At 42.6% G+C, this 24,789-nt stretch overlaps 1 protein-coding gene across 1 annotated transcript in view; it reads right to left on the bottom strand.

Annotated features, from left to right (window-relative positions):
• LOC129714434 (adhesion G protein-coupled receptor E3-like) overlaps positions 1 to 23,537 on the bottom strand; it is a 28,534-nt gene extending 4,997 nt beyond the window's left edge. The window contains exons 1-15 of the mRNA XM_055664024.1: positions 23,277 to 23,537; positions 21,268 to 21,402; positions 20,383 to 20,475; positions 17,422 to 17,577; positions 15,466 to 15,558; positions 14,020 to 14,078; positions 12,912 to 13,013; positions 10,841 to 11,015; positions 8,795 to 8,914; positions 6,864 to 7,057; positions 5,582 to 5,752; positions 3,152 to 3,349; positions 2,304 to 2,536; positions 1,326 to 1,392; positions 224 to 315 (exon numbers count right to left, since the gene is read on the bottom strand). Coding sequence (XP_055519999.1) covers positions 224 to 315; positions 1,326 to 1,392; positions 2,304 to 2,536; positions 3,152 to 3,349; positions 5,582 to 5,752; positions 6,864 to 7,057; positions 8,795 to 8,914; positions 10,841 to 11,015; positions 12,912 to 13,013; positions 14,020 to 14,078; positions 15,466 to 15,558; positions 17,422 to 17,577; positions 20,383 to 20,475; positions 21,268 to 21,402; positions 23,277 to 23,355 — 1,967 coding nt within the window. The 5' untranslated portion in view covers positions 23,356 to 23,537. The remainder of the gene's footprint in view (positions 1 to 223; positions 316 to 1,325; positions 1,393 to 2,303; positions 2,537 to 3,151; positions 3,350 to 5,581; positions 5,753 to 6,863; positions 7,058 to 8,794; positions 8,915 to 10,840; positions 11,016 to 12,911; positions 13,014 to 14,019; positions 14,079 to 15,465; positions 15,559 to 17,421; positions 17,578 to 20,382; positions 20,476 to 21,267; positions 21,403 to 23,276) is intronic.
• Positions 23,538 to 24,789: the final 1,252 nt, after the last annotated feature.

Below are 24,789 nucleotides of genomic sequence, written 5' to 3'. Positions count from 1 at the left end.
GCACGGAAACAAACCCTTCCATGCTGACCAAAATGCCCCATCAAAGCCAGTCCCATTTGCCCGCGCATAGTCCATGTCAAGATTAAAGAGTATCGATATGTATCGAAATGGAACAATGACATTCTTATTTGGCAGCATCACAACAGGTTTGTAAACACAGTACTCAACAGTCCGTCTAAATCAGTCCTAGCCATAAAAGTCTGGAGATCATAATGGGACTCACCTAGTGTCTTTGAGCTTTGACACTTCAATATCTCGTTTGTCAATTTCTTTCTTTAAATTCCAGAGCGTTATCAGGAAAAGGAATGTATTGATCTGTTGGAAGATGCAAAAATCAAAAAAGAAAATGGATAGAATAAATTGGGAAGGTATCTGTGGAACTCATCTCCAGCCCACAAGGGACCATAGCCAAGCAAGAGGATAAAGATTTGTTTGTTGCAGGCCCAGAAGTCTATTTCCTGCATTATGACCAGACACCAACAAAGACCTCTGAACTCTGTCTGAAACATGAAGGTACGTGTGTGAAACCTTAATGTTGCAGTTTTATTCAGGTCTCTCACAAACCCAACAACCATTTATACCTTTGAGATCTTTTAGCCATAAATTCACCATCTCTATGTTTAATCTAAACCTAAGAATAATCACCATATAATCTTTATTACCAAGACATTTCTATACAATTTTCATTCATATTTTAATGCAAAAACCTCATCATCCCCAAACTGAGGCTCAATCTGTGTAAGGCATCACTGGCATTAGGAGACTCCTTAGTATTGTACACAATGTAATGAAGTGCCATCATGCAATACAGCTTTGAGATAGAGCTTCCAGCTTTGAGATAGAGTACCTGCTCTGAGAATGGCTTGTTCTCACTCAAAAGGTGGCTAAGCAACCTTTTGTATTGATAGAGTGCAGTAGAAAAAATAAACATTATACCATGTCACATAATGAAATGCGAGTTCAGAAGACCAAAGTTTGATCGAGAGGTGGGGTCATTTTCGTGGAGAGCACAGGGGCAGATAGGTTTAGTGAGAAAATCCCTGAAATTTGATCTTGAGCAGTTGAATGCAAGATGGGAAGACTAGCAAGGAGGTTGTAGACACAAAAAAACTGCAGATGCTGGTTTACAAAAAAAACCCCAAAAAGTGCTGGAGTAACTCAGGAGTCAGGCAGAAACTTCTCTGAAGAAAGTTGTAAAGGTAACAAAGGGTTCAGGATAAATGAAGGTTTCAGCAGCAGGTTACTTTGCTACATATTTGAAATATAATATGTACCAAAATGTACTTGTAGATCACTATCGCAATTTAGATAATTTAAAAGATTACCCAAATTATGAGGCACACTGGTCCCAGGAAGCTCCAGTTGAATCTCCTCTGTTTTTGTAGCCAGCAGCTGATGTTAATGAACAGAAGAATTGAGATTAAGTATTAGTATATGGTTTTTTTAACCAATGTCACATGCTGATCAATATGCAGTACATCAGATCATCATTGTACACAATGTTAACCAGATCAATGACAATTTCTGTCCACTTTGGTAATCGTGGATTGTGTTTAGATATGGCAATACTTTACTGAACTGTATGCAAAAAAATAATATCACTTTGCGTTTGGACATGTGACAATAAAGTACTATTGACCATTGATAGAATATAGAATAGTTTCTTTATTGTCATTGTAACATGAACCATGTACAACAAAATTTTAAAATGTCAGCCAGTCAGTGCACCATTCAAACATTTCTAAAAGCTAACGATACATACAAGGTAAAATATTAAAAGATAAACAACTAAAATAAATATCACGAAAATATCGTATCACGAAAATGATCATACATCGGTCTTGAATATCCAGAAGCATCTCATCTCTCCCACAGAGGAAGAGAGTAGATTCACCTCATGATATACAGGTGTGCCTACTGCGATGGTGTAGAAAATGATCTAACAATAGACTTGCCTGGGATAATACGGGTGATTGAGTAGTCTGCAGGAACTCAGCAAAGAGTTTGGATGATACAGCTATCTGCCTTGTTACCCCAGGGATAAATGATAACCATGAGAATGGGAAAGATATAATGGGCAAAAATAAAGTTTAGTGTCTTAGCTCTTCAGAGTCATTCAGAGTTATTAATATTCTTATTTTGGTTCAATACATAAATAAATATAGCCATTGAAAACAATTTGTATTCACTTCAATAATTGTTTTGAACTGCAATGGTGTCTCTTATCTCCTCAGTAGACAGTGTGTCAAGAATGACGGAACAATTTCTATTGTAAGAGCAGAGAAACATAATACATTACTTACTAGTTGGGTGATCCATAGCCGTCAGGGTAGATAGCAGCAGAAACGACCACTATTACTGCAGGAATCCCGTAGCCACATCCGTACATGTACTTGCCCATTTTCTCCGACTTAGAAATTCTTAAATTCTTGATGTTTCTGACCAACAGGTAGAGCTGAATTCCTTCCAAAAACATCCACACAAAGGCCGACAGGAACAAGTAATGTAAAAATCCAGCTATAACCCCACACACAATCTGAAACAACAAGAAGTTACGATGAGGGGCTGTCACAGCCCAATTGCATAATCACAAAGTTTTCATTTTATGAAAATGTAGGAATAGCGAGCCTTCCGGGTTTACGAGGACATTTTTTTTTTGATTGATTGAAAAATACAGCATGGAAACTCTCGGCTTGGCCCACTTGAGTTCACGCTGACCATCACTTGTTTGTTAGAAGGTGGACACAACATTCTGAAGTAACTCAGCGGGACAGGCAGCATCTCTGGAGAGAAGGAATGGGTGAAGTTTCAGGTCGAGATCCTTCTTCAGGCTTAAGATGGAGAGAACAATTACACAAGCGGGTGCTACTGGCAATGTCTGTAGTTCAGTAAGTTCCTTAAAAGGGGTAGAGATTAAAGTTTTTAAAAAAGACACAAAGTGCTGGAGTAACTCAACGAGTCAGTCGGGGAACATGGATTGGTGACGTTTCGGTTGGGACCCCGATTGTGGGACATATTAATGTTGCTTTTCCCTGCAGAGATTCCCTCATTTCTCTTAATCAATAATTTAGCATAACCTATTTCTGTTTGTATCATTAATACTGCAGAGAGCGGTCTCAGTTGCTTCCCCAGGGCATCGCTGATATCTTACCCGGTGTCCAGTTTTGTTGATTCCTATAATGAAGAGAAGTTCTGCCAGGAAAAGGCTCACACACAGCTGCATGTGTGTGATAATTATAGCACTCTTAAGCTCCTCCCAAAGGACTATGGTTCCAATAGTAACAATGAGACACACAAGTGACACAGGAATCCCAACGTCTGTAATTACAGTTAGGGCATATGGTTCACCCTGCAAGGGAAGAGGAAAAGCACATTAAAATAGTCTGCCTTTGGAAGAATCATATTCAAGAGCCCCGACCACGGGAGAACAAAGATGGGAAGAGATGGAACTTTTTTTCCGCCTTCCATCACAGTGAGGAATGTGGAGCAGTCACTCTGGTGGATGTTTATGCTAAAATGTATTTTGTACATTCAATTGCTTTTTATTTGTATGACTGACTTGGCAAATTAAATTCCTCATATGTTGCATACTTGGCTAATTAAGTATTATTGTATTGTGTTCTTCATTATTGCTGTTATCAGGCAACTGAACCCTTCCTTTCACCAACTAGAGAGCGGTCCTGACTTCCCATCTACCTCATTGAAGACCTTCGAACTATTATTTATCGGACTTGACATCTTGAACTAAATGTTATACCCATGATCCTGTAACTGTATGCTCTGGATGGCTTGATTGTAATTACGTAAAGTCTTTCCACTGACTGGATAGCACGCAGCAAAAAATATTTTTACTGTCCCTCGGTACACGTGACAATAATAAATTAAACTAAAACAAATCGATTCACAACTTAACTAATTACAGGTTTATAAAAATCTGTTCAATTTATTTTATTAATTCATGTGGACATTGCTGGCCCAGTCAGTATTTATTGTCCACCTCCAGGAGGCTGTGGTGAGCTGCAGTCTGCTTATGGAAGATATGAACCCACAGTATCATTGGGAAGAGGTCTGAGATTTAGATCCAGTGATGTTGAAAGGACCAGTGACATATATCAAAGTCAGGATAGTGTTGACTTGGAGGGGAACCTGCAGGTGGTGGTGTTTCCTTGTAGAAGCTGCCCTTGATCCTTCTGGTGTGGACGTTTGGAAGTGCCGTAGTTGTAGACTGGGCGAGTAACTGCAGTGGATTTTACAGATGAAACACATTGCAAGCCAATCTGTACTGGTTATGGAGGGACTGAATGTGGTGTGCATAGACTCTACCAGTCATTCCTAAAATGGACATGTATTTGCAACAGACTGGTGAGGATCTCAAAAAGGTATATCACCCACCTTGCTTTACCCACTTCCTAAGCAGATATCTTCCAACATCTATTTTTTTGCAGGACATATGGCCCGCTTAGTTCCTTGTTAATGGGCAGTGAATTATCTCCTCTAGTCTGAGCGGGTCTATGGTAGGTACTGGGTAAACTACCAACATGAATTCTACAAGGCCAAGTCAGTGGATGTGTTCAAGAAGGAACTGCAGATGCTGGAAAATCGAAGGTACACAAAATTGCTGGAGAAACTCAGCGGGTGCAGCAGCATCTATGGAGCGAAGGAAATAGGCAACGTTTCGGGCCACAGTCTGAAGAAGGGTTTCGGCCCAAAACGTTGCCTATTTCCTTCGCTCCATAGATGCTGCTGCACCCACTGAGTTTCACCAGCAATTTTGTGTACCTTCAAGTCAGTGGATGGTTAGGTGTCAATTACATAATGGTGAATTTTGTTATCAAATCGAGGCCGAAGACCAGGTAAGGAGGAGATTCAAGAGACTGCAGATGCTGGAATCTTGAGCAAAGTAGAAAGTGACCTTCTTAACTTCCTAACTCTGAACTTCTTAAGTTCCCCTGTTGCAACCTTGTGTAGCTGTAGCTAACGCTAACCTTTCTCTTAATTTCCCCTCTTGTCATGTTGGAAGTCAGGCCCCACATTCGTTGGTGAGATCGCATTTAGAATATTGTGTTCAGTTCTGGGCACCAAGTTATAGGAAAGATTGAAGCTTGAAAGGGTTCAGAAAAGATTTACGAGGATGTTACCAGGACTAGAGGGTGTGAACTATAGGGAGAGGTTGAGTAGGCTTAGCCTCTATTCCTTGGAGCGCATGAGGATTAGGGGAGATCTTAGAGAGGTATACAAAATCATGAGAGGAATAGATCGGGTAGATGCACAGAGTCTCTTGCCCAGAGTAGGGGAATCGAGGACCAGAGGACATGGGTTCAAGGTGAAGGGAAAAAGATTTAATAAGAATCCGAGGGGTAACTTTTTCACACAAAGGGTGGTGGGTATATGGAACAAGGTGCCAGAGGAGGTAGTTGAGGCTGGGACTATCTCATCGTTTAAGAAACAGATGGGCAGGTACATGGATTGGACAGGTTTGGAGGGTTAGGGACCAAGCACAGGCAAGTGGGACTAGTGTAGCTGGGACATTGTTGGCGAGTTGGGTCTGTTTCCACACTGTATGACTAATAAACATTTATACCTTCCATTTGAAAGGAGCAATCAGCAGAGCGAGGTTGGAGACCTGGTTGCACTGGCAGCGGGTGTGTGTTCCATTGGAATCTTGCAAACTGCATCCATCGGGAGTCCAGTAACTTTCTTCAGGTGCGTAGTTCCAGTGGGCACATTGCACGCTCCAGCCATCATCTGGTTGCTGTGGAGAGCAAGCTTTTCACGGCTGTAACCTGGCATGGAACCATCCCTCAATGCCCAGAATAGTTCTCAACTACTGGCTCAACTCTGTGCTAATTCGGCCCAGCAGAGGAAATGAAGGAAGCTGGTAGAATACAGCCAGTATATTCTTGCATACGGACAAACGCTGTACGGGGCCAAATGCAATCTTCTCCACCAGTTTCCACATTTATAGTCTGATCCATTGAATGGTTGAATGGAAGGTTGTTAGTGACAGAAAGATCTGGCTAGTATTGAACCCTTGTGTAGCTATTCCATTTGGGTTGGTGGGGGAGGGGGGGGGGGGGGGCAGGGTGATGCAGCTGGTGGATTCTGGGCTTGATAATAACCCCAGGTCTGAGTGGAGTTTGACCTCACTGGGTGCTCTGTTTTCCTCCCACATCCCAAAGATGTGTAGGTTTGGAGAGTTCATTGGCCACTGTAAATTTCCCATAGTGTGTGTGTAGGGAGTGGATGAGTGGGTGGAATAACATAGAACTAGTGTAAATGAGTGATCGATGGTCGATGCGGACTCGATGGGCCAAAAAGCTTATTTCCATGCTGTATCACACTATGGACACACTGAACTGTTCTGTATTTATGCTTACTATATTCTGTTGTGCTGCAGCAGGCAAGATTTTCATTGTCCTATCTTGGACACATGACAATAAACTTTCTTGACGATCTCTAAAACTAAAAAACTAAGCATGAATACCATTCAGAGACAGGTTTACGATCAATGATACAGACAGGGCGGCAAGGTGGCGCAGCGGTAGGGCTGTTGCATTACAGCACCAGAGACCAGGCTTCGATCCTGATTACGGGTGCTCTCCATGTGGTGTATGTACATTCTCCCCATGTTTTCCCCCGGGTGCTCCGGTTTCTTCCCACACTCCAAAGACTTACAGGTTTGTAGGTTAATTGACTTCTGTCAATTGTAAATTGCCCAGTGTGCAGGATAGTGCTAATGTACGGGGTGATCGCTGGTTGGCATGAACTCGGTGGGTTGAGAGGCCTGTTTCCGCGCTGTATCTCTAAACTAAACTAAACATCAGCTAAACACAGCATACCAGACAGTACAACTCCTTACAAACCTCTGTTTGCCTGAACGTGAAGTTAAGCATCGTTTTGGGGTCATGGTTCTCTCTGTTAGTCATCACAGCTGAAACTACATTGGAGGCTAACTGAAATGATGTCTGATTTCCGCCTGAGGTGCTGAGCTTGAAAGGACACCCCTTGAGGATGGAATCCATGTTGCTGTAGGCAATCAAAGCCACAGCTGCAACATCTGTCAATGGAGAAAGAGAGAAACAAATGAACTGATGGAGGATCAGTAACCCGAAACATTCTTTCTTCAAAGAGCAAAAAACAAACCGCAGGGGGAACTCAGCGGGTCAGGCAGCATCTGTGGAGGGAAAAGGGCAGGCCACATTTCAGGTTAGGTCCCTTCTTCAGACTGTTGGGAGTGGAGGGGAGAAAGCTATCCAATAAAGGATCCCAACCCAAAACGTTATCCGTCCATTCCAGTCCATAGATGCTGTATCTTGTTCTGGTCCATTTGACAATTGACTCGTGACTCTTGTTCTTTGTAACTGAAAATGTTTGTGTCTATGCAAAACACCAATGGTCCATGAACTTTCTGAGAAGTATAATAGTATATTTATTGCTCAGATTGTCTTTCACATTTTAGACTAATATCAAATTGTGCACCTGCTGACTTACCAACCCCGTCCATTCTAATGAGATGCTTTAAACTATGCACTAACGATTAAAATGAATAAAACCTAGAGGCATATATACCTGATGAGACCTTTCTGAATCACTCTGCATGTTGGGAAACAGACATCCCATGTAAGCGACTTACATCAAATACAGAATAGTAAGCTATTGTCATCAATTTACCAAGGCTACAGACCTGCTCCTGATAAGACCATCAATTGGGTTTTTAATGTTGATGTAACAGGAGATTGCAGATGCTGGAATCCTGAGCAAATTAGCTGCCTTCTTTTGCAGGTCTGATCTATCTAAACTCAGTCTTTCATCAATACGAGTGGTTTCATCTGCTTATTTTAAATAGCCCATCAAGCCATTTCGTGGTCGTAAAGATGTCTCTGTTGCCACCTATTCAGGACAGCAATGGGGTGGAAGATTGCAACCTTCACGTGGTCCGCCCTGTTTCGACGAATGCAATCAACCCAGCGTGCACAATCAAATAAGATCAAATAGAACAAGTTGTCCTACAACTTTAGGCTGTGCACGTCACTCACAAGAAGAAGGACAGCAATGGTCTGACAGAGGCACAAAAGACTTCAGATGTTGGAATGATGAGCAAAACAAATTGCTGGAGAAACTCGACGGTTCTGGCACAACTGGGGATGCAAAGAGCAGGCTAAAAAAGGGCTCCCACTTGAGATGTTTTCTGTCCATTCCCTCCCCAGATGCTGCCTGACCTTGAGTTCCTCCAGCACTTTGTTCTTTGCTCGGGGTTTCAATATCCGCAAAAACAATCTACAGTAATTCATGAGTGCTGGAGTAACACAACGGGTCAGGCAGCATCTCTGGAGGTAATGAACAAGCATTGTTTTTGGTCGGGAACCTTCTTCGAGTCTGAAGAAGGGTCCTGATCAAAATGTCCAGCTCTTTGTGTTTTGCTCAAGATTCCAGCATCTGAGGTTCATTGTGCCTATGGTAAACCGTACCTTTACTTCGTAACAAAAATAAGACATTTGCTGAGAATAATTCCATTTCAGAAGAATTAACACAAACAAATTAGCATCAAGGTGGCACGGTGGCACAGTTGCTGCTTTACAGCACCAGAGACCCGGGTTCGATCCTAACTACGGGTGCTCTCTGTACGGAGTTTGTACATTCTTTTCATGACCAGCATGGGGTTTTTCCAGGATCTCCGATTTCCCCTTACACACCAAAGAATTATAGGTTTGTAGGTTAATTGGCCTGGTATAAGGGCCCATTTCCACACTGTATCTCTAAACTAAACTAAACAAATAGAATTAATTGCTGTTACCATCGGTTTGATTTCTAGTGATGGTGTTTCGATCTATATCCACAGCATTGCCTTTTGTCTGCAGACTTATTATGTCAGAGGCTGAACTGTTAAGTCCACGAAGGTTCAGTATTTCCACACCTAAAAATACAAAAAAGTAAATTGTAAATGTATCCTGGTGAAGTAACATTTATTCCAAGAATGCTCCATCTTCTGCTCAGCATAAATTATATAGTTCCCAGGAATAAACCGTTGAAATGTTCCATTACATGGACATAGGTCATTACACAGGATGTCAAAGTGAATTAAATACATTTTGGAGCATATTTACTGTCACAATGTATGAAATAAAACAGCTAATTTGCATACAGCAAATTTTTACAACAGATGTGTATAACTGGATAATCTGTACCTATGAATGAAAAACAACAAACAGGCGCAGATGCCAGAAATCCGAAAATAAAAATAGAAAACAATGCAAACAGCATCTGTGAAAAGAGAAACAGAGTTAATGTTTTATGGCAATGATCTCTCATCAGAGCAGAACAATTACTCTTGTTTTCCCCTTCACAGCTACTGCCCGACTAGCTGAGTGTTCACAGCATTTTCTGCTTTAAAAAAAGCACAAAGTGCTGGAGCAACTCAGGGGCTCAGGCATCATCTCTGGAGAACCTGGACAGGAGATGTTTCGAGTCAGGAACCTTGTCCAGACTTATTGTGGTCGGGAGTGGGGGAGGGGTGGAGGGGGCGGGTGGAGAAAGCAACAAAGTCTGGTGCGGGTGAGTGATAGGTGGGTACAGGCGAGGAGGGGTTTTGGTAGGAAGATGGTTAAGACGAAGGGTCCCGACTCGAAACATCAGCTATCCATGTCCTCCAGAGACGCTGCCTCCCCCACTTTCTGTCCATTATTATAATCCAGCATCCGCAGTTCTCAGTCTATATTATGTGTACCTCTACCCCATTGATGGTCTTTGGATTTAGTTCATGGAACTAATGCGCTCCAATGCTGAGGGCTATATTCTGCATTCAGTATAGAAACATAGAAAATAGGTGCAGGAGTAGGCCATTCGGCCCTTCGAGCCTGCACCGCCATTCAATATGATCATGGCTGATCATCCAACTCAGTATCCTGTACCTGCCTTCTCTCCATACCCCCTGATCCCTTTTGCCACAAGGGCCACATCTATCTCCCTCTTAAATATAGCCAATTGAACTGTGGCCTCAACTACCCTCTGTGGCAGAGAATTCCAGAGATTCACCACTCTCTGTGTGAAAAATGTTTTCCTCATCTCGGTCTTAAAAGATTTCCCCCTTATCCTTAAACTGTGACCCCTTGTTCTGGAATCTTGTATCTTCCCTTTTGCTCTACCGGCATATCCGATATGTTTGGATAGCGTGCAGTACAACACTTTTCACTATTCCTCAGTGCACATGACAATAATAAATCTAAACCAAAGCCTAAAGTTAGTAAATGCTATTCCTCACAGAGCAGAAGCAGAGAAGCAGAGAAGGTTCACCAGACTGATTCCTGGGATGTCAGGACTGTCTTATGAAGAAAGACTGGATAGACTTGGTTTATACTCTCTAGAATTTAGGAGATTGAGAGGGGATCTTATAGAAACTTACAAAATTCTTAAGGGGTTGGACAGGCTAGATGCAGGAAGATTGGTCCCGATGTTGGGGAAGTCCAGGACAAGGGGTCACAGCTTAAAGATAAGGGGGAAATCCTTTAAAACCGAGATGAGGAGAACTTTTTTCACACAGAGAGTGGTGAATCTCTGGAACTCTCTGCCACAGAGGGTAGTTGAGGCCAGTTAATTGGCTATATTTAAGAGGGAGTTAGATGTGGCCCTTGTGGCCAAGGGGATCAGAGGGTATGGAGAGAAGGCAGGTACGGGATACTGAGTTGATGATCAGCCATGATCATATTGAATGGCGGTGCAGGCTCGAAGGGCCGAATGGCCTACTCCTGCACCTAGTTTCTATGTTTCTATGTTTCTCACAATATATGCTCCATAATCACAATACAAGAGAATATGTCAAATAAAAGATGTCTTCAGAATTTACCAATGTTAGTCAACTCAATGCTGCTTTCTTGGTCTTGTAAACTCAAGGTGGCACCAACGACAGCATTTTCCACAGTCTGCAGGAACACAGATGCTAAATAAAGTCGCTTATCGATTTCTAATTCGCCCCACATGGAATCCTTCTCAAGAAGATCGCTTCCAGTTGAAATCACTTTCTGCAAAGAACAAATAATTTCATTTTTGGCGCAGGAAATTCTTAAGTGCTGAGAAAACTTTAAAAGATTTTTCCAACATAGTTAGTTTCGAAGTCTCCAATTCTTCTTCAGGCAACATTTCACCAGTGTGCGTTTGCAAACCCAGTGAGCTGGCATGGGCAATATTTTGAAGCATTGATGGCATGTTCAGCACAGTCATTATGGACTGAATCCCTGTGCTGTATTGTTCAATGTTCTATATCCCTTCCACTATCAGGACCTGCTATTTCCACCTCAAAACACTACTGCTCTCTGTCTCAACTCATCTCGAGTGAAGACTTGGGGTGGGAGAATGCAACCTTCATGTGGTCCACCCTGTTGCAACAAATGCAATCAACCTGGCGTGCACAAACAGAAGATCAAACAGAACAAGTTGTCTTACAACTTTAGGCTGTGCACGCCATATGCAAGAAGAAGAGTGAAGCCTTCACTCATGCCACTGTTACGCCTAGATACTGTATGACTCCTCCAGTGCTCCCCTGAGCAGTTATGAAACAGTGAACCCTGAAAGAGTGACGGGGTATATTTTTTCTAGTGAAGTATCTTTCAAAAGGATGCTTTGGATTTCCATTCCTCAGTCTTACCTCTCTCTCACCATCCCATCGCTTGTCACAGATTTACCACTCTCCCTCTCTCTTTCTTCATCTTGCTAGTGGTCTGACACCTCTCTTAATGAATTTTCAACCCTGTCCCTCTCTGATATCATTCCATAACAACCAACCTCCCATCTCCTCACTCCCTGTCAGAATTTACGGTATGATTAGTGTTAGTGATGTTGAATATGGGTTATATATTGACCATAACATACAGGGATGGTGCATGGTAAAGGTGGTACACAATGAAACCCAGCTGCCAGAACTCAGAGCATCTTCAGCAATAAGTATGGAAAGCAATGGGACCATTTAAATCCTTGTGATGTCAGCTATGGATCTGTTAATGATTGAGAAAACCATTAGATCTGAGCAGAGTCAGCAAAAGTCATATCATAGTGAACTACACAGCATGGAAACAGGCCCTTCAGCCAACTCGTCAGTGCTAACGACAAGTTCACAAGTTATATGAGTAGAATTAGGCCATTTTGCCCATCGAATCTACTCTGCCATTCAATCATGGCTGATCTCAGCCACTTAATCCCACTTTCCTGCCTTCTCCCCATAACCATTGACACCCATTCTAATTAAGAATTTTTCCATGTCTCCCTTAGAAATATCCACTGACTTGGCCTCCACAGCCCTCTGTGGCACTGAGTTCCAGATTAACTACCCTCTGACTAAAGAAGTTCCTGCTCACCTCCTTTCTAAAAGTCTCCTTGATAGACAACTTGGTCAGCATAGAGACGTTTATGGTCCATATCCCACTGAGCCTTTCCCGTCTATCTCTTTCTTAATCGTATCTGCCTCTAATGCTTCCTCTGCAGTTCATTCTGTGTCAGATTGGGATACTTTCTGTACATGTTCTGCATTTGCCCTTCTTTTGCATTTTCTTGTCTTTTTTTATTTTTATTTTCTGTGTTTTTCTGCTTTAGTTCCCTGCCTGTCCATAATACCATTAAACAATATCTCCTCCATGTTGCCAAGAATTTGGGCTGAGATTTCAGACTCACAGATTGATTACCGTCAGCAAGACTGGATCTAAAACATATTTAATATAAAATCCTGAAAACCAGTAGGTATATAATATGCTGTACTAGTCCACGGATTACAATAAATCCTGTAGTAACCAACTGCAGGAAATCACCTGGTAATCCAAATGTGGAAACTAATGTGATACATAATACTTTTAATCTTACTCCCCGGATGTGAATTATTGATATTGCTCTGTGGAAAGCAATGCAAATTGTAATGAGCCATTACTAACCTGTATTAAAAGGTCATCATTCTTGTTTTGGCACTGTTTATTCACTAAGATAACAAGTGAATTAATCACAGAACAATATTGGTGAGAAGAAAACCAGGGGAGCTGTGAAAATAAAACAAAATGAGGTGTGAAGATTTCTACTTGGTGCTTGTTTGGTTCGATTTAGTTGAATGGTTCAATGGTTCTTTATTGTCAAGTATGCACTGCACAGTGGAGTTCTTGCACCTGTCGCCATATTTTGGCACCAATTACAAAAGAAAAAGTCCAAAGACCATATGCTGGATGTACTGGAACATCATGTAAGCCCCAAGCTGCTGCAATGACTCCTCCATCGCCCTGGACCACCAAACGACGTCCCTCTCCTTGCCTGACTGCCTCCATTTAGTTTAGATATACAGCATAGAAACAGGCCCAGATGACATCGAGCACCCGTTCATACAATGTTATCCCACTTTCTCATCCACTCCTTACATAGGGGCAATTTACGGAGGCCAATTAACATACAAAGCCACACGTCTTTAGGATGTGGGAGGAAACCACATTTTGCTACAATTCCATGAAACGGAGAATTAACTTGTTTTAAGTTATCCAACATTCAAAATCTTAAGAGGTGTTCATGAGTAAAATATTATATATTATATATCATAGAATAAAATCAGTCTGAAGAAGGGACCCAATGGAAAAGTGCCTGCCCATTCCTTCCTCATATGCTGCCATACACGTTGAGTTCCTACAGCATTTTGTATATTGATCAAGATTCCAGCATCTGCAGTCTCTTGTGTCTCTACAGATAGACGCGCGTGCACATATTCACATAAATCATTTACTTACACACGGGTTATGACAGTTTCCACACATATATTGTGGATACAAACATGGATGACATTTACGTAGAATCAAATATCACAGATATACATAGATAAATTGAAGATGCATGCATAGTCATGGATTTATGCAACTGTCAACAGGAAATAAGGAAATGTTCATTTCCCAAAGCTCATATTGTTTGCTTTGTTGGTTACGAAACTGCATTAAAGCATGTCAAACACATCTTTTAGCACAGATACTTTATCTAGAATAGACCCCTGAGAATGACGTGCCCCAATACCTGTGCCTGCTTGTCCCAGTGAATGAAGCTGCACTGCGAATTGTTGAAATAGTTCACATCTGTAAGAACATTTACACATGAAATTTTAAAATGAGTGGATTTTTTTTTTTTAGCAGAACAAAAAGTGCTGGAGGAACTCAGTGGGTTAGGCAGCATCCATGGAGGAACAGGCAGGTGAAGATTCGGGTCGGAATTATTCTTCATATTGATTGGAGTTGGGGGTGGGGAGAAAGTTAGAAAAGAGAGAATCTGAAGGAATGGCCCAACCTTAAACGTTGCATAACCACTGAGCTGATGAGCCGCTGAATTCCTCTAGCACTTTGTGTTTTGCTCAAGATTTCAACATCTGAACTGTCTTGTGTCTCTGTAAGACCATTGCTTAACCTTGCTGCCTTGAATAGTGGCAATGGGCCACTTTTGCTATCACAAAATGGCTTGAAGGAGATGAGAAGGAATTTATTTTGCCAGAGGTTGGCGAATCTGTGGAATCCATTGCCACAGAAGGCTGTGGATATTTTTAAAGCAGAGATAGATAGATACTTAATTAGTACGGTGTCACTGGTTATAGGGAGAAGGCAGGAGATTGGGGTTAGGAAGGAGAGATAGATCAGCCATGATTGAATGGTGGAATAGACTTGATAGGCTGAATGGCTTCATTCTATTCCTCTTACATGATCAATGCCAACAGCTGAGTCGGATTCCTTGGGACAGTACTAAAGGAATGTTCACTGTGATAGCTGCCATATTTACAATGATGCATCAAAATGAAACCCAATGTGAACTTACGAGATCTCATTTGAAGTGAAGGGACATAAGCCTGGTGTCTTGGCCAAACTTTGTGCCTCAATCAATATATCTAACAAGGCACCAATTCTCTGATTCTGGAAGCTTGCACTGTGCAGATTGCTATATGCTTTCTGGTTACTGATTTTCCTACACTACATCAGTGATCACACTTTAGAATTAGTTCATTGGATGCAAAACACTTCAGGATGTTCTAAAAGGGTTACAATAGGTTGAAATAGAGTTTTCTCGAGGCATGAATTTAATTGTACTCGAGGCTTTTAGAATGATCAGATAACTTCACAGTCACTTTTGGTAAAACCAGCTTCTCAGTGCCAGAATGTTACTTCAAGGTCTCAAAAGAGCACGGCAAGATTTGAACATATGGTTTAAGTTATCCAACTCTCACAACCCTTTTTGCCCCTTCCATTAGGATACCTATCTCAGCTTGGTTCAAGTAGAGTCTGTCCCATTGTTACCATTCTTTCTTTTCCCATGACTAGTATGAGTGCCCCACCACCTTTTCAACCGCTTGTTTCTCTTCCTCACCTACTTAGATTATTTATACATCAAGCTGTACATGGGCCAAGCAATAATGCATCCATTATAACTCTTGGTCTTTAATACTTAGCAGAATATGCACATTTTTTGATTTTCATTTACCAATGCATGTACTGTTCGTACAGGTGAAACTTCCAGGTGTATTTGTGCAGTTTTCCCAAGGATTACACGGATTTGAAAGGCATTCATTAATATCTGAAATCAAAACGCACATCAGTGTTGAACACATGTCTCGACCCAAAACGTCACCTATTCCTTTTCTCTGCCTGACCCACTGAGCTACTCCAACTTCTCATATCTGTCTTCAGTTTAAATGAACATCTGCAGTTCCTTCCTACTCAGTATTTTATTAGATTCAATAATCAAATCTGACCTTATCCCTATGCTCTCAGAATACCCTTTCACCTCAAAGTTCCAGCCAAGAGGTAGCCAAATCCACCGGCTCATGTGCACACTCAGGTGTGGTGCCCCAATTGAAATCAATGGATCACGCTGCTGCATGGGAATCTCAAGCTGAAATCCCACAAGGCCAGATCACTGCTAGTTAGCCAAGCTCCCGGGATGCCAGTGTCACAGCCGCCCAACAGTTCCTCCATCAGCAGGTCACTGAGGAATGGCAACGGTTCGATGCAGGGGCGGAAAACCCGGGGGGGGGGGGGGGGGGGGCAGAGGGGACACGTCCCCCCCCCCATGTTTTGAGAGGTGGGGAACATCCCCAAGTTTTTGTGATCCCGATTTTAAAATCTCCACTTTCCGCGAGGGTAGTGGGGGTGGGACTGAGGATAGAGTGCGGTGATTGGAGGAGGGAGACGCGGCACAGACCTGCGCCTCATCCGGAGCCAGGATCGATCCCGGTCTCCGGCGCTGTCCTATCCCCACCCGAGTGCCCCCACCCCCACCCCAGGGGTGGCCAGAGTAGTCGGGAGTCAGCCACGAACTGTACCCCCAGGCCCACAGCCAGCGCAGAGAAGCAGCGCTAAACCCAGCTCCACTCTGCCTGTCCCGCCAGGTTAACCTGCCTGGGCTTGCGGGAAATATGGCCAGCACAGAGAAGCAGCGCTGGTGTCCCGTCAGTCCAGACAGGGCTGTAGTTAACCCGGTGAGACAGGCAGAGTTGAGATTGTGCCCAAAGATCCTAGAGGAGCTCCTCTAATATATTTGTTTGATCTTCCTAAGCCTCGCGGCCGCCAAAGAAAATTATATCCCCCGTCCCCTCCATGTTTTGATAGCGAGTTCCGCTCTTGGTTCGATGGGTCACCTAGCTGGTGCTCCCCCTCAGTTAGACAGACTTCATCCTTCTGCCTCTGCAACTCTGTTGCACCACACAGTTGCCTATCAGTCAGCTAGCCCAGAATGATGCTGCGCCTGCCTAGATAGGGCAGTGTGACGAGGTTACAAAGTGCTGGAGTAATGCAGTAGGTCAGACAGCATCGCTGGAGAACACGGATAGGTGACATTTCGGGGAAAGACCTTTCTTCAAACCCGAAATGTCACCTCTCCATATTCTCCAGGGGTGCTGCCTGACCCGCAGTGCTACTCCAGCACTTTGTGTTCTTTTGTTACAAACCAGCGTTTGCAGTTCTCTTGTTTCTACAGAGTGAAGAGGTTTTTTGTTGTTCTGCACAGAACATCTACAGTTTTCCCCAAAGTCAAAAGCTTCCTTCCAATCATACTTAAGCCACTAGAGTGTCACTACATAACCACACCGCAAGGGCGGTCATGCTGCGGTAGAGTTGGTGCCTTACAGTGAATACAGCGCTGGAGACCCGGGTTCGATCCTAACGACAGGTGCTGTCTGCACGGAGTTTGTACGGTTTCCTCCCACACTCCAAAGACGTACAGGTTTGTAGGTTAATTGGCTTGGTAAATGTAAAAATTGTCCCTAGTGGGTGTAGGATAGTGTTAATGTGCGGGGACCATTAGTCGGCACGGACCTAGCGGGCCGAAGGGCCTGTTTCCACGCTGTATCTCTAAACTAAAAACTAAACACAATTATAAAGATAAATATTTCAGTTTACATAAAGAAATTTGTGTTCAAATTTCAGGGTCATTTCTTACCTCTGCACACGATTGAAGTTCTTTTAGTTATAATTCTAGTTGGTAGGTACGGGTTCGCACATGTACAGTGGTGCTTGTTGGGTTTATTGAAGCACTTTTTATGTACAGTACAAATTACAACTGAAAAAGATCCTGTCGTCCTGTGACAACCTAAGTCTGGAGTAAAGGGAAGCAAAGTTAGTACGATTGTTAAAAAAACAAAACACAATGTGCTGGATTAACTCAGTGGGTCAGGCAGCATCTCTGGAGAACATGACTAGATGACTTTTCAGGCAGGACTCTTCTTACTAAGACTGTTTTTATCTTTTGGCAAATTGTAGTATATATTTATAATTTTAATCTCGTTGTTAGAGATAAGGATTGATCCTGTTTGGTAAACGTTTCACATGGCATTTCTCCAAATGACCAGTACAACTCCATCTCACAACACCCAACACATTCAGTGCTATTACTGCTCTCTTTGATCTTCATCTCTGTTACTGTTATGCTTCAACAACTTTGAAAAGGAAATTGAGGTATGAGAGAAACTTCCGAGGAAGGAACTCAGTTGCATGGAGGCTTTGATGAAGCTGAGATCGATTTCCTCAGAGTAGAAATAATTTAAGGGATGATTTAAACAGGTGGTTCCAAATCACAAAGAATAAACAGTGAGAAAATGTTTCACTACCAAGGTTTTGGGTATTTGTAATTACTGCCATGCTCTCTACTTCTTCAATGGTAAATTGATTCATTGAAACATACAGCATGGATACAAGTCCTTTAGCCCACCGAGTCCATGATCGACCACCCGATCACACTAGTTCTATGTTATCCCACGTCTTTAACCATTCCCTGCACACCAGGAGCAATTTACAGAGGCCAATTAACCTACTAACGCGCATGTCTTTGGGATGTGAGAGCAAACCGGAACAAACAGGGGAACCCTACACGGTCACGAGGACAACGTACAAACATAATGTTAGAAACATAGAAATTAGGTGCAGGAGTAGAGGCCATTCGGCCCTTTGAGCCTGCACCGCCATTCAATATGATCATGGCTGATCATCCAACTCAGTATCCCGTACCTGCCTTCTCTCCATACCCCCTGATCCCCTTAGCCACAAGGGCCACATCTAACTCCCTCTTAAATATAGCCAATGAACTGTGGCCTCAACTACCCTCTGTGGCAGAGAGTTCCAGAGATTCACCACTCTCTGTGTGAAAAAAGTTCTTCTCATGTCGGTTTTAAAGGATTTCCCCCTTATCCTTAAGCTGTGACCCCTTGTCCTGGACTTCCCCTAACATCGGGAACAATCTTCCTGCATCTAGCCTGTCCAACCCCTTAAGAATTTTGTAAGTTTCTATAAGATCCCCTCTCAATCTTCTAAATTCTAGAGAGTACCTAAACCAAGTCTATCCAGTCTTTCTTCATAAGACAGTCCTGACATCCCAGGAATCAGTCTGGTTCATGAAATCAAATTCTTCCGTTTTGTGGGTTGGTATTGAAACTAAATAATGGAATTGCTCTTCTTTGACCTGCACTCAACAGTTTCATCCTAGATATTTCCCCTCAATGAAGTCTTGGAATTTCCTGAAAGTGAACACCATTTCCAAGGCAGTTCTTCATACAAGCCAGAAGCATGAAGGGACTGCCCCAGTCCATCATGTGTACTGACCTCCCCACCATTGAACTGATCTATAGGAGGAGCTCCCTCAATAAGGCAGCGGCGTCATCAAGGACCCTGGTCATGCTTTCATTTCACTCATTCTATTGGGGAGAAATTATAGGAGTCTGAAAACCATGACCACCAGGATCAAGAAGTTTCTTCCCAACAATCATCAGTCTCTTAAACACTCATCTCTCCGCTACCATCGGGCAGGAGGTACAGGAGCCTGAAATCTGTTACATCCAGGTTCATGAACAGCTTCTTCCCCACAGCCATCAGTCGCCAACAGATTCTGAACTGTAACAGCCTATTGCACTTTATCTGCTTATTTATGTGTATATTGAACTGAACTGTTCTGTATTTTTGCTTACAATATTCTGTTGTGCTGCAGCAGGCATTGTTCTATCTGGGACACATGACAATAAACTCTCTTGACTTGACTTAACTTGACATTACATTATGAAGAGTACTGAACCATCCGATCATTAACCAAAGAGCGGTCCCAACCTACCATCTACTTCATTAGAAACCCTCGGACTATCTTTAATTGGACTTTACAGGACGTTATCTTGTACTAAATGTATTCTCTTTATCCTGCATCTGTACACTGTGGACAGCTTGATTGTAATCATGAATAGTCTTTCCGCTGACTGGATAGCATGCAACAAAAACGTTTTTTCGCTATATCTCTGTACACATGACAATAATAAACTAAATAGATATTTTGCTGCTGCAGGAAAGAATTTCATTGTTCAGTATTCAGTATCTATGACAATTAAACACATTGAAAATATGAGCATAAAATATGTTTGAACGTCAATGAATCTTTTCTCTTTACAATTGACCGTGGGAAAACAGTATAATTGGTAGATGTTTAAGAAAGAACCTGCAGATGCTGTTAATATCGAAGGTAGACACAAAATGCTGGAGTAACTTAGTAGGTGAGGCAACATCTCTGGAGAGAAGGAACTGGTGACGTTCCTTCTGCCTCACCCGCTGAGTTACTCCAGCAAGATTGGTAGGTGAACTAGGGGATGCCTAAGATGCTTTGATGGATCATGTGGATAGGCTCCAAGAGCAAAGCTAACCAGGTAAACAGTTCTCAGACCTGAAAAGTCAACTGTTTCTCTTTCAGTCGATGCTACCTGATCAAATGTATGATTCCAGCATTTTCTGATTCTATCATTATAGCTAGTCTTGCTGCCCACCGGACTGAAGAACAGTTCTAATGGAGGCCCTCGTTTGATTTTCACCCCTATTAAAAGATTAAGGAGCAGGGCAGAGGGCATGCTACATGTTCCAATCTAAAACTCACCAATGTAGAATTTTCTTGGGTTAACAAAGTACCCAGGTGGACACCACCTTTTGTTGGAAATAATTCCACCATTGATAAAGAGTGGGTTAATCTCTGCAAGGAAAGAAAAGACAAATATTTGAAAATTCACAATTACTTCCAATTTGTGCCAAAAAGACATAAAGTGCTGGACTAGGTCAGCGGGTCAAAGGATAGGATGTGTTTAGGGTCGGGACCCTTCTTCAGACTTAAGGGTCCTGCCTCGAAACATCACCTTTGCATGTTCTCCAGAGATAGACTCAAAATGCTGGAGTAACTCAGCGGATCAAGCATCATCTCTGGGGAAAAGGTTTCGGGAACCAGCTAAGTTACTCCAGCATTCTGTCTTTTTTTGTAAACCAGCATCTACAATTCCTTGATCCTACAACAATCCTTGTTCCTACAATGAGCCCATCTATTTGCAGTACCCACGTGCCACACAGCGACCAAATTACCCCACTGACTTATTGAAGACACAACAAACTGCATAAGCTTACACAAAAAAGCTGGAGAAACTCAGCGGGTGCAGCAGCATCTATGGAGCGAAGGAAATAGGCAACGTTTCGGCCCGAAACGTTGCCTATTTCCTTCGCTCCATAGATGCTGCTGCACCTGCTGAGTTTCTCCAGCTTTTTTGTGTAACCTTCGATTCTCCAGCATCTGCAGTTCCCTCTTAAAAACTGCATAAGCTGTCTTATTTAAAAAAAAAATTGTATCCCAGGTGCCAATGCAAAACATCACCTACCTGAGTTACTCCAGTACTCATATGATTAATAGAAGAATATAGCTCGAGTCTATAAACTAGGACCAACTATTTTTCAACATACATTATTGCTGTGAGGAAGTGATTTGTGAATCCTGATTTACCTTCACAGTTTGTTGAAACGCTTCCGCGTGCAGTATTGCAGTCACAATGCAAGTGTGCAGGTGATGCGATACACATTGCATTCGTAACGCATGCCTTGATACGAATAACGGCATCAATGTCACACTTCTCATAATCTGAAAGGCAGAATAAGTGTTAGTGAGTTCATTTTAGCTTTGGTGAATTAAGATGCACAGTGAAAACAAATGAATGTTTTGACTGTGGGGAAGCAAACGTTGAAGTAAAAATTCTCCTTTGTCAAGTCAAGTCACGTTTTATTCGTCACTTGCACATAAAGTGCAGTGAAATGAATTTGCCAGCAGCGGTACAATAAAAAAAAGAACACACAATACACAATAAAAATTTACACAAACATCCACCACAGCATTCATCACTGTGGTGGAAGGCACAAAAATTGGTCAATCCTCCTCCATGTTCCCCTGTGGTCGGGACCTCAACCCTCCGCAGTCGCCGCTGCGGGCGTCCAGATGTTCAGACAAGGTAAGTCCCGAATCAGTGCCTCCCCACCGGAGACCGCGGCTTCACGTTGGTGTAGGCCGCAGGCCGGCAGTCGAAGAGTTAAAGTCTTCGCCGTGCCGCAGCCAGAAACACCGCAGAATGCAGGGCTCCTCTCCAGGGATCCCCGGCGAGGGATCCTGCTCAGGATGGTAAGCCCACGCCGCGCCCGCGGTAGAAGTTGGCCGCATGCCGGCGGTAGGAGCTCTTTTCCTCCTGGGTCTCCAACGAGGGATCCCAGGCCCAGGACGCTGCCAGCTGGAGCTCTGCAGACCGCAGATTCAGGCTGCCGCGGGCCAGCGAAATTGGTTGCTCATGTTAAATTTAGGAATATGTTAGTGACTGCTGGACAAATTCAAAGTCATTGAATAGACAATAGTTGGCCAGTAGGCCATTAAGCCCTTCAAGCCAGCACAGCCATTCACTGTGATCATGGCTGATCATCCACATTCAGTACCCCGTTCCTGCCTTCTCATCATATTCCCTAACTCCGCTATCTTTAAGATCTCTATCCAACTCTCTCTTAGAAGCATCCAGTGAATTGGGCTCCACAGCCTCCCGAGGCAGAGAATTTCACAGATTCACAACTCTCTGGCTCTCTGGTTAATGGAGGAAACATTTGAAAGCAGTATGGAATTAATGGCCATGACTAAACTGCACGTTTAACATGCCCTTTAACTGACAAGATGGAAAGAGTGCAGAGAAGATTTACAACAATATTGCCAGGAGTTGAGGTCCTGAATTGTAGGGAGAGGTTGGGCAAGCTAGGACTTTATTCCTTGGAGCACAGCAGGATGAAGGGTGTATAAAAGCATGAGGGGACTTGATGGGGTGAATGCACAGAGACCTTTATCCTGGATAGGGGAATCAAGAACCAGAATACACAGGTTTAAGGTCAAAGGGGAAAGGGCGGCAGTGGCACAATGGTAAAGTTGCTGTCTTACAGCGCCAGAGACCCAGATTCATCCTGTACGGATGGAGTTTGTATGTTCTCCCAGTGACTGTGTGGGGTTTCCTGGGTGCTCCAATTTCCTCCCACATTCCAAAGACGTACAGGTTTGTAAGTTAATTTGGCTTTGGTAAAACTTATAGATTGTCCCAGGCGTGTGGGATAGTTCCAGTCTCACGGATATCACTCGTCCGACTGTATCCCGAAACTAAACTAATATTTACCAGTGACTGTAGTTCAAAATCATTCATTTGCTGAGAACCATATTGGGATGATCCAAGATTGTAAAAAGATATTACACTACATAACGATTCAAAGGTTCTTTATTAGTCACATACACCAATTGGTGTAGTGAAATGTGTATTGCCATTGCAGCACATAAAAAAGAAAACAACATAACAATAATAAAGAGATTTAACATTAAAAAAAAAACAAAAAAAAATCCCCCCACAATGGCCCCCATTATGAGGGAAGGCACAAAGTCCAGTCCTCCACAGTCCCCCATAGATCTCCCCACCTCTCTTTCTTCAGCAGTTTGCAACTCACCAATCAAGATGTGATCATTTTGAATGTTGATGTAAGGATTGCAGTTGTCACCCTTTATGATAAATTGGTGAATTAACATGCCAGCATACTTAACTGTAAGGAAAAGATAGTGTGGTTAGTGTGGAGGGATTCATGCCTGATGCGAGCAATTGGGATTAGTGAAGATCGGCGTCATGGTTGGTATGGACCAGTTAGGTTGAAGGGCCCCTTTCTTTGCTTTATTGCTCCATGGGCTCTTGACGTGACCATAGAACTCCAGTTGGAGTTACAGCTAGCTCAGTCCACCCACAGATCAGTGATAATGCGCACATTAGTTATGGTTAGATAACATTTTGCATCTGTGATTTACCAGCCCTTTGAAACATAGAAAATAGGTGCAGGAGTAGGTCATTCGGCCCTTCAAGCCTGCACCGCCATTCAATATGATCATGGCTGATCATCCAACTCGGTATCCCATACCTGCCTTCTCTCCATACCCCCTGATCCCTTTAGCCACAAGGGCCACATCTAACACATTATTTATTCATGTGTTTTGTAGTCAATGCCTATTATGTTCTGTTGTGCTGAAGCAAAGCAAGAATTTCATTGTCCTATCAGGGACACATGACAATAAACTATCTTCAATATTAATGTATAAGGTTAACTGCAGTGAGAAAGATCTCAGATAGATCTCAGGCACCTTTAATGATTCAGCGTGATTGCTCAATCATCAAGAGAACGCAATGTCATGTTTGCTTGGATAATGCGGAAGTTCCTCGTATGTTGCAAAACATACTTGGCTCATAAAGTAATATTGTATTGCAAGTTAATTTGTTTTGAATCTTCTGTGCCTTGTTCTTTGTTTTAACGATTGTCTTCCCAAGAGTGCCAGTCATTTGACAAATAAGCAATTTAAACCCAGGGATATCAGAGTAGAATGGGACTTTGCTTACCATCACCCGGTGGGGCCACAACATCGTAGGCCTGAATCACCTCAGCGCAGAGGGAGAGCAAGGAGGGAAGAGACAAGGACTTTGTGGCTTTTGCCTTCCATCACAGTGAGGAGGTGCCTGTTGGATTCACTGTGGTGGATGTTAAACTGTGTTGAGGGTGTGTTTTGTTTTTATTCTATGTTATGACTGCAAGGTTAAACCATTTTGTTGTACTGTAAATGTGCAATGACAATAACGTTTAATCTATTCTAATCTAGAAACAAGGAACTCATGATGAATTGTTCAACTCCTGTGAAGTACAATTTATCTCTATAAACACAATGAGTCAAAGATTATCAGGAAGAGAGAAGCTTTATTTTTTTTCCTCTCTCGCTCAACCACAAAGACATCAAACACTCAAGTACCTGTATATAATAAATAAAACAGCCTGCATTTATATAGCTCCTTTAATTGAATAAAATGATTCAAGATTCTTCACAAGAGCGATTATTAAACAATATTTAACACTAGGCCACATGAATAGGCATTGGAATAAACTTTTGGTCAGTTGATCAAGAATGCATTTAAGAAGGAAAGTGACA

This window comes from Leucoraja erinacea, chromosome 39 (assembly GCF_028641065.1).
Source record: "Leucoraja erinacea ecotype New England chromosome 39, Leri_hhj_1, whole genome shotgun sequence".
Lineage (NCBI taxonomy): Eukaryota > Metazoa > Chordata > Chondrichthyes > Rajiformes > Rajidae > Leucoraja > Leucoraja erinaceus.
The sequence above is the reverse complement of the archived record's forward strand: the minus strand, read 5'-3'. Positions and strand labels throughout refer to the sequence as shown.